At 27.6% G+C, this 10,889-nt stretch overlaps 1 protein-coding gene across 1 annotated transcript; it reads right to left on the bottom strand.

The window, feature by feature from the left end:
* Positions 1 to 1,137: 1,137 nt before the first annotated feature.
* On the bottom strand, positions 1,138 to 3,547 carry LOC132304681 (uncharacterized). Its single transcript, XM_059802416.1, has 3 exons — positions 3,340 to 3,547; positions 2,140 to 3,204; positions 1,138 to 2,048 (listed from the first exon to the last, which is right to left on the bottom strand). The coding sequence occupies exons 1-3, from the start codon at positions 3,545 to 3,547 to the stop codon at positions 1,138 to 1,140; spliced, it is 2,184 nt and encodes a 727-aa protein (XP_059658399.1).
* Positions 3,548 to 10,889: the final 7,342 nt, after the last annotated feature.

Here is a 10,889-nt window from a genome sequence, read left to right as displayed (position 1 = left end):
CATCTCACTTCAATAATCTCTCTCTAAATATTTTAAAGAAAGAATGGCACCATTTAATTAATGATAAAATTGTAAAATATTACAAAAATCTATTTAATTTATTATTTTTTAAAAACGGATGAGATTTTTAATCGTTTGATGTAGTGGATAAGTTAAAATGTAAGTCTTATCCATGACATTAAATGATATAAATTTTTCATCAATAAATAGGTTAGAGCATCTTTAACAGTTTTGTATATTTTGTTTTGTAAATCTGATTGTGTCCTGATGTGGTTATGTAAAAAAGTTGTGTAAAATACACAATAATTTTACACATAAGTGACGTGACATTGTATCTTAACAAGAGATAAAATAAATTACACATCATACATGCCATATTTTACACAAAAATATATTTTAACAAATTGCCGAGATGCTCTTAGAGAAATCCATCAAAAGAATCATTTTTCATTTATAAGAAAAGTTATGTAAAACTTTTTTAAAAAAAATTTGTTTTATAGCTATTTAAAAATAATTACTTATTTTTTGAATCATTGAAATTTGTTATTTTAGTTATAAAAAAGCAAACAAACAAACAAGTCCTTCATCTACCAATATTAAATTAAAAATGATTTTTTAATTCAAATCTAATTTGACACATGAAATAGGCTGTCAGGCTGATAACTATTATTCCATAGATTAGTCTAAATCATTGTTGAATTATATAATTCTTTTGGGTATTGCATTCCCCTTAAATATTTTAGCAAAGCCTCTAATTTTTTTTGAATAAGTTCATCATAAATTGATCTAGGTCTAGGGCATGTTTGGTAATCAAAAACGTTTTGTATTTTTGTTTTCATTTGTTTTATAATGTGTTTAATAGTGATTGAAAACATGTTTGGTCAGGGGCGGAGCCAGGATTCAATGTAAGGGGGGGCCAAGTATTAACAGTTTTACTAATATAATATAATAATATTTTAAGTTAAAAGTACTTCATGATCGATTAGATGCATACAAAAATATATTTAGCCAAAATTTGGCCAATTTGTTTACCAAATAATACTTAGTCTATATCTAGTCAAATATGACATAGATAAATACAAAAAAAAAAACCTGAAAGACCAAACAACTACTACAAAAGCTGAGCTCGACGATCTTTTATAGTTGAAAATGATACATAATTGAATCTGTACTAAAAGTCTGAGCAATTTCTTTTTCAATACTGACACTCAAGTAATCTGCAAGAAACTCATCCTCCATCCTGTTGCGCAGTTGTGTTTTGACAAGTTTCATAGTTGAAAATGCCCTTTCTGTAGTTGCCGTGGAAATGGGAAGAGTCAAGACAAGACGAATCAACCCATCAATCAAAAAGTAGATTTTTGACTTCTTTGTTTCCACTAATCCTCTACATAGTTCAGAAATCGTTGACATATTTTTCAAATATGAATGAACAGGCATTTCAACCTCATAATGTTGCAATTGGAATGTCAACATAATCCTCTCTTGGTCCGTGAAATCTTGAAGATAAAATTCATCTACAAGCGTGCAAATGTCTTCAACGTTAAAGAACTTGTAACCATCTCTAGGATCCAAAGCTGAGCTGAGAGTAACAAGTTTCATTGCCTTTTCACTAAATCTGTTATTCAACTCCTGCAATTGTGAATCAATTGTGCCATAAAATATATCAATCCGATAGTGGTGCTCAAGTGTAATATTCTCTTGTGGGTGACGTGACTGACCCTTAATTTTTTTGGTATAAGGAACACTCAAATCAGGCACATCAATGTTATGGCACTCACAAAATGATTTAACAATATCAAATAACTTGTTCCAATCATTTTCTCTCAATATCATAATGATTTGTTTTGTACTCGAAACCAATTGCATAGCATTTACGATGTCTTCATCTTTTTGTTGCAAAGCTTGACAAAGGATATTAGTTATTCCCGTGATATCTTTTATCAAATGCAAAATAAACACAAACTGAAATGATCTAAGAGTATTAAAAGCAGTATCAGCATCTCCCCGGATCTTGTAATTACATCCATCTTCAATGAGATTGTTAAGAACTGAACATGTTGGACCAAATAATCTTATCAAACTACAAAACAGAATCAAAATGGGAGCTCCAACGAGTATCTCCAGGTCGTTGCAAGTTACCAATCTGATTAGCTCCTCGACTGGTTTCAAGTTCATCAAGATATATCAAATGGGCAATTTCCATAACTTGAGCAGAATGTAATTCATCAGTTCGTTTGCAAGAAGCTCCGATGTTATTGATAATGAAGTTCAAGTTTGAAAAGAATTGATAGACACCGATTACTTCTCTAGATGCGGCAACTAATGCTAGTTGTAGTCGGTGAGCTAAGCAATGCACATAATATGCATAAGGACAATCATTAAGAAATAATGATTGCAAACCATTCCATTCACCACGCATATTGCTAGCACCATCATAACCTTGACCTCGGAGATTGTGAACATCAAGATTATAGTAAGAAAGAACGGCACAAAGATCCTTTTTTAAATTCAATGAAGTTGTATCTTTGACATGCACAAGATCAAAAAAACGTTCTTGTAAAAAACCATCCTTATCAACATATCTTAAAACGAGAGCCATTTGCTCTCTTTTAAATTCATCACGAGCTTCATCAACAAGAATACAAAACTTGGCATCACCGTTATCTTCACGAATCTTACTTCTCACTTTTCTAGAAACAATATGCAAAATCTCCTTTTGAATTTGTGGTGAGGTATATTTGGCATTTTTTGGAGCATTTTCAAGAACAATTCTAGCGACATCATCATTATATGACGCAAAAGCCTTTACCATTTCAATGAAATTGTCTCGATTACTTGATTGAAAGGATTCATCATGCCCTCTAAAAGCACAAGCTTGATAAGTAAGCCATTGGACCGCATCAATTGTGACCTTCAATCTCAATCGATTATTTGAAACTTGTTCAGAAGTTTGTCTAACCATCACTGTATCAATATGACAAGGTTGATTCATTAAGTCCTTACATGCTCTCTCAGCAATGCTATGAGCAGAACATGGACTTCCTCCCACATGATTCAAGAAAGCACACCTATTGCCATCATTAACTTTCTTCCAACTTTGAAATCCTTCGCTAGTAAATGCATTGGTTCCAGGATGCCCCGTTGGTTTCGCTCCAAAAAGAAAGCAAGGTAAGCAATATGCAGCATCCTTTGAAGGAGAATACTCTAACCAGGTAGGAAATAATTTAAACCAAGATGATTGAAATCGACGACGATGCTTTTCCGATCTAGAAAGCGGATATACTGAAAGCACAATTTGATATGGTTTCGCATTGATATAAGCTCGTCAAACTTCATCACGTTCATCAACAAGATAATCCCATATTTGATGATGTAATCCTGGATCATGTTCTAAAAAGGTATGATCAACTTTTATATGTTCAACTCTTAAAGATTTTGAAGGACGCTGGTTATCATGAACCGAAACATCGACATTAGAGGCGGAAGCCACGGAAGGCACATCATTTTTTTGAAAAAAACAATCAATAGTTCTTTTTGGCTTCGCCATCGTATAACACTGTACCTAAAGAAGGTAATTCAAATACAAACTTTTAATACCTAGGGTTTTACATTGTAATTTAAACCACCAATCCTAAATTCCCAATAAGCATAATTGAGTAAAAATAATTTTGCACCCTCATTGCATATAAAACAACTAATTTAAAATATAAAAAAGTTATCACCCACAATTGTGCATCTGTGCAGTGTCTAAAAAATAAATTGTGTGCTTGTGAAATGTCTAAAAAATAAATTGTTCGCCTGTGAAGTGAGCTTAGAATTTGTATATATAGCAACAGTTACATGACTAATTTCAAGTGAATTTCAGAAAAAATAGGAAAAGATAAGTTTTAGAAGAAAAAAGTGTGTACCAATTAAGATTTTCAAAGCCTTCGTGTCAGTCCGTGATAGTTTCTCTCGGAATATTACGCAGTTTTACTCATGAGACGTAAAAAGTTATAAACATCAGTACCATCGAGAAATTGGTAAGAGAAATAATAAAATTGCTTCCAAAATTTGTGGACAGTGGACAATAAAGCAAGATTTGTGAACAGTGGATAATAGAGTTGGTAAGAGAAATAACAAAATTTGTGGACAGTGGTCAGTGGACAATAATTTAATAAAGTAAGATTTGTGGACAGTGGACAATAAAGCAATTCAAGACTTAAGTCCAAAACAATCTCAAAGTCCCACAGTGGGTCCGATTAAACATTTAAACTCCTTCATTTTATCTATATATGCTGACTAATGCTGTCATTTAACTACAAATAAGAGGCAGAATACATGAATTCAACAAAGCAAACATCAAGATTGTGCGTTAAGAACAAGTGAACAACGCCCTACTGCCCTAGACTTTGATGAAATAGCTATGAAAAATTTGTATACCAGACAAGATTCGAAAAATATTGAACAAACGGGCCAGTAAACGGTTACGTAAAACAGAAACACTATCGAAGTATCAATTGAAAAGGAAAAAATAACAGAATAAATTATAATGGATGTGAGTTCTCTGTGGAAATTGGAATTACCAGGTAATCAATCATGATTCGAGAATCTGACGAAGAGATAAATCGGAAAATGTGAAGATCAAGAGGCTAAGTAGTGTACCAATTCAATGAAGTCATCAATTCCTACAAACAGTCTCAACGGAGGAGAAGGTAAAGAAAAAAGGGTTAGGGCAAGGCAAGAGGGGTGGGGGGGCCAGTGTACTAAAATATATATATGTATTTTTTTTTATGTGTATACTAATAATTTTTTTTTTTTTTTGGGGGGGCCAGGCCCCTGCTGGCCCACCCCTCCCTCCGCCCCTATGTTTGGTAGTGTTTGATAACTTAAAGTTTGATGTATGATTTTTTGAAATAAAAATACAAAAACATTTTGGTAAAAAAGTGTTGTAAGTTTGACAAATATAATGAGGTCATTTTTGTTAAAAAAATATATATTTCCTTTTTTGTACTTTCATCGCTACAATGTCTTCGTTACAAAAATATGTATAAAACACTAAGGCCTTTTTTTATAACCATTTTTGTTCATGTTTATTATTTATCATTTAAGTCTAAACATAACGATTGTTTATGTGTAACTTATGTTTATCAATAAACACATACATTGTTTGATAACGTAAAAATGTTTATCTTATTTAAAAAAAAAAAAATAGAAAAACATGTTTGTTAAATTTAAATTGTTTTTAAAAAATTCAACACCTATTTTAAACAAATAATAAAAGTATTTATGAAGTGTCCAATTATCTTCTAACAAGGTTGCAAATGGTGTGTTCCTCAAAAAACTATTGATATTTAGTGGAATGTAGCCCTCTTGGTTATCTAAAGCCATAAAGAATGATGTTTGTTTTGCTTCTAAACTTTATGTTTTCTCATGCAAATAATAATAATAATCATAAACGTCGTTTTAACATTTATAAAATTGACATCTGTGAACAATAATTATATAAGTAAATTTATACAATCGATAAACATAAACAATATTAACAAACATGAATTAGAGGGATATATAAGGTGCATAAAATAAAGTGTGTATGTCTCTTACCTTCTACTTCTATATTATTTGTTTTAATTTTTCCTTCTCTCTTGTATATACAATATTATATATATATATATATATATATACACACACACGAATATGCAAAACGATGCAGAGATAAAATGTTGTGTGAGGAATGAGAGGGTCCGATCGAGCGAGAGCGACATTTTAAGCACAGAGAAAGAAGAGGTTTTGAGAGGGGGAAATGGTTTTGGAGTTCTCTTTATCACTGTTTATCGTCTAATTTTCTCATACGGATTAAAATGGGGGTGTGTTCAATAATGGATGGAGAATACGAACCTAAATCACATAATTCTTTTCGCTCTCACGTTCCTAACACGCTCTCGCTCTTACTCAAATTTTTAATACTTATAACTTAATTTTGCCGCTCTCAAACTTCCGCTCTCGAATTCGCTCCTCTGCTCCCGCTCTCGAATGCGTTCTTCTGCTCATGGTTTATGTGAGTTAGATATAAACATTGAAGTAAACAAATAACAAATGGGTGGAGGTAGGAGTATAATGGTAATATGCAAGGGTAGTTTTGTCATTAAAAAAAAAGTCACATGCTTATCAGATACCTGAAGAGTAGAAATATGCAATATTTGTATAGTTGATAGGTTGACTTGCTTCAAAAAATAGTTAAGGGGCCATCTTACAACTATGTAATACTTTTTTCTTTTTTCATTCAAATCCACAGTGCCCATATGTAATTGTTTAGGTTTTTTTTTTTTTTCCTATATTTTATATGATACTTCTAATTTCCCTCCAGCACATTAATTATTAGTTTTATTTATTTTTCCCTAATCATTCCTGGCATGCCAATTTTAAATGATGATAGTTCATTAGTCATTTGCCTGTAAGAGCCAATATCTTTTACATTTGAAAAATGAAAAAATATATTTAGCTGTATTTGGTATATAAAAAATATTTAGCTGTATTTGGTAATTAAAAAATACTTTTAAAAGGTAGAGATTTTGGCTCAATAATTTTCTTTTGTTTCCCGCAGCTCAATAAAGCTTTTAGTGAAGCTAAAGTTTGAAACTAATGCAACAAAAAAGATAGATACTAAGACACATATATAGAATATGAGAACAAATCTACATCTACACTATATTAAATTATGATCATATTATACTCGGAATTCTTGAAGGCTAAAACAACTAAAATAAGTTACCAATTAAAATAAAATAAGTAAAATAAGTAATTGTTTAATAAAATAATTTACCATAAAACAAGTTACCAATTAAAATAAAATAAATAAAATAGGTAATTTTTTAATAAAACAATTTACCAAACAATAAAACAAGTTACCAATTAAAATAAAATAGATAAAACAGGTAATTGTTAAGTCACACCATTCGTCCAAAGAATATGGAACGCCTAAATTACCATATATACATTTATTACCTATAGTATTACTCAATATATATATTAATTACTTAAATTTCAGTATGCCCTAGTTGTATGACGTTACTATACTACCACACGCGCGCGCGCACACACACACATATATATATTAACTACTAAAAAAAACTTCCCAAGCTTTCGCGCTCTCATTTTGTGTGACTTAGGCTAATTGTTTAATAAAATAATGTACCAAATAATAAAACAAATCACCAATTAAATTCAAAATTCTATTCGTACAATTCGTATTGAATTCGTAGTATTACGATTTTTTTACTTTAGTTTTTATGTTAATTTTTTCAGAAGCATCACGAAAGTATTTTATTTTTTTTTATTGTAGGCTTTATGTTTGATTGGTGACAACAATGATGGGTTGATCTTACAAATTTAGTTTGCATTGTAATTTTTTTTTTTTTTAATTATTTTAGAAGTATCATGAAAGTATTTTTTTTTATTTTTTATTCTGTGTTTTACCACTACTATATTGGCTCCTTTTCTTTTTGGTAATTGGTGTTCAGATTTCTCTCTTCATTTGATAAGTTCCTTAGGGTCCGTTTGGTTAGGTAGAAATTTTTGATGGAAAGTGAAAGTGAAATAAAGGAAAATAAAATCAAGTTTGTATTATGTATTTGGTTAGCAAGAAATTTTTTCAAGAAAGTGAGAAAATATTGTTTTATAAGTTTGGAAAGAATGAAAGTGAAAAGAAAGTGATTGTAGTTCCCAAAAATAACCTTTTAATAGTAAGATTACTTTGTATTCTTTTGAGATACTATTATATCTCCAGAATTATGAACAAAATTAAAATTTTAAGTTCAAAGATAAATTAATGGACATTATAGTACTTGTCTTCTGATGTTTAACAATACAATTTTAATTAATAAAAAATTTTGATCCGAATATTCTTGAGGATAAAAGGTTGAAGTTAATATATGTACTTTTAGTCAAAAAAAAAAAAAAAAAAAAAAAAACAGTCTGATAGAAATAAAATACTTGGTACATATAATATACGTAGAGTTAAAACTAAATTAATTTGGTATATCTAATATACATAGGGTTAAAATTAAATGAGTTTGGTACATTTCAGTAGTTGAGTCCTAAAATCATAAGAAGTCTATATATAAATATATAAATAAATAAATAAATAAATATATAAATATATATATATATATATATATATATATATATATATATATATGAGTATTTAGTAACAAAGTGTTGGATAAAAAACTAGGTTAGTGTCTATACAAGTTTTTAAATTATAATTTAATTCATATATATATATATATATATATATAGTTTTATATCAAAATTAAAATTTTATTTTATTTTATTTTTTTCCTTCCACAATTAATAATGATTGAGAGTTATATATATATATAAACTAGGTTAGTGTCTATACAAGTTTTTAAATTATAATTTAATTCATATATATATATATATATATATATATAGTTTTATATCAAAATTAAAATTTTATTTTATTTTATTTTTTTCCTTCCACAATTAATAATGATTGAGAGTTATATATATATATATATAGTTTTATATATATATATAAAACTATATATATATATATATAGTTTTATATCAAAATTAAAATTTTATTTTATTTTATTTTTTTCCTTCCACAATTAATAATGATTGAGAGTTATATATATATATAAACTAGGTTAGTGTCTATACAAGTTTTTAAATTATAATTTAATTCATATATATATATATATATATATATATAGTTTTATATCAAAATTAAAATTTTATTTTATTTTATTTTTTTCCTTCCACAATTAATAATGATTGAGAGTTATATATATATATATATATATATATATATAACTCTCAATCATTATTAATTGTGGAAGGAAAAAAATAAAATAAAATAAAATTTTAATTTTGATATAAAACTATATACAATTAAGTTAGTATTTACATATATATATATAACTCTCAATCATTATTAATTGTGGAAGGAAAAAAATAAAATAAAATAAAATTTTAATTTTGATATAAAACTATATACAATTAAGTTAGTATTTACATGATCTTATAAGCAATTTGCAAAAGAATGAAACTCACTTGTTATAGAAGTTTGTGGAGAAAGTGAAGAGAGTGACATGGGCATAATAGGAAATCAAGATGTGAAGGAAACACTTTCAATGGAAAGTAAAATTTTCCTGTGTTTTATATCAGAAAATTTTTGAGGAATTCAAGAAAATTATTTTCCTGTAAATTTTCTCTTTCACGCTAACCAAACTCTTAAAAAAGTTAAATATTTTCCTTTTCTTTTCCTTTCTATCTACTTCATGCTAACCAAACAAACCCTTAGGATTATGTTTTTCTTCTTTAATTTTTATTTTTATTTTCTCATAAACACCATGAAAGTATTTTATTTATGATTCTTTGTTTAATGTTTGATTGGTGACAACAATGGTTGGTTGATTTTGAATATTTAGTTTGCATTGTGATTTTTTTTTTTTAAAGTATCATGAAAGTATTTTATTTATTTTTTATTATACATTTTACCTCTACCATATCTGCTCATTTTCTCTTTATAATTGGTGTTTAGATTTTATATTTTTACGTAACTTGAAATTTTAAAATTTTGATTTCTCTTATTTTCAATTCATTTTCCATGTTTTGCTTGCAGAGTTGTTATTGTTATATTTTTAGGATTTGAAGCTGAAGAAAAATCAAGAGAAAGAATAATCATGAGAGATAAGAATCAAAAGTTAGGATTTTTAATTAGGTTTCTGAAACATTTTCTATTCCATACAAAGTTGGGATTTTTTTAATTAAAAAATGAGTATGTTACCTTTTATTTGTTATGAATTTTTTCAATTCCTATTTTATTTATGCTTGATTATTGTTTAGTTTAATTTTTTTTTATCATAATTAACTATTTACATATTAATTTTATCAACACATATACAAACTATATTATTTCTGTTTGATTATTGTTTTGTATAGTTTTGGGTCACATCTAATTTTTTACATACTAAAGCTAAATTATTTCTATTAATTATTGTTTATTTTAGTTTTGGATCGCAATTATTTTATTATCAATTCTACTTGATTATTGTTTATAAAATTTATTAATAAAAGAAATAATAAAACGGAACTCTTATAAACATATATTTATAATGACTTTATAAATACTAAATATCAATTATTTAAAACAAGTTACCAATTAGTTATTTATAAAAAAAAAATTATTTTTTTATAAATTAATTTTTAAATTTTGACAATGTGTCTTTTACTAATATTTATATAAAGTGCTTTAGATATTGGGTCCTCAAACACCTTTTGTATAACCAAATACTGTAATTTAGTTGTTCCTAGTCAACTTCATAAGTAGAAGATCAAAAAATTAGTTGTTATAAAGTTACAAAAAGGTCAAATGGGCACATTGTAGCTGTTGCAGTATATTGAGAGGTACTATTAGTAGTAGTAGTAGTTTGCTTTTTCTTGACAAATTAGGGTATGAAACTAGTCCCTCTACTAATTAGGCTACTAAGTGTCATACTAATTCGTTAGTGGTCAAATGGGCTGTTGCAGTATATTGAGGGGCATTATTATTATTATTAGTGTTTTTTTTTTTTGGTCAAATTAGGGGGAGGGAGACCCGCTGATGGAGCTACGCGCCCTATTAGTTAGGTCACATATTAAATCAGTAAAGTGATAAATAGTCTCTAATTGTTAGCAAACATAGTCTTTAATTATTAAATCAAGAAAGTAATAAATAAAAAAATCACAGAATTTATTACAAAAAATTTATTATCCTTATTTATCACTTTTCTTATTTTGTAATTAAATAATGTTTATATATTTATGATTAAATACATCATCAATAAATAAGAATACTTATTCACCAATGAACAAACAAGTCTTATCCTATATATATATATATA

The sequence above is a fragment of the Cornus florida genome, unplaced genomic scaffold, assembly GCF_030987335.1.
Source record: "Cornus florida cultivar Cherokee Brave unplaced genomic scaffold, ASM3098733v1 CherokeeBrave_3.0.0_Hap2_Chr04, whole genome shotgun sequence".
In the NCBI taxonomy this organism is placed as follows: domain Eukaryota; kingdom Viridiplantae; phylum Streptophyta; class Magnoliopsida; order Cornales; family Cornaceae; genus Cornus; species Cornus florida.
The sequence above is the reverse complement of the archived record's forward strand: the minus strand, read 5'-3'. Positions and strand labels throughout refer to the sequence as shown.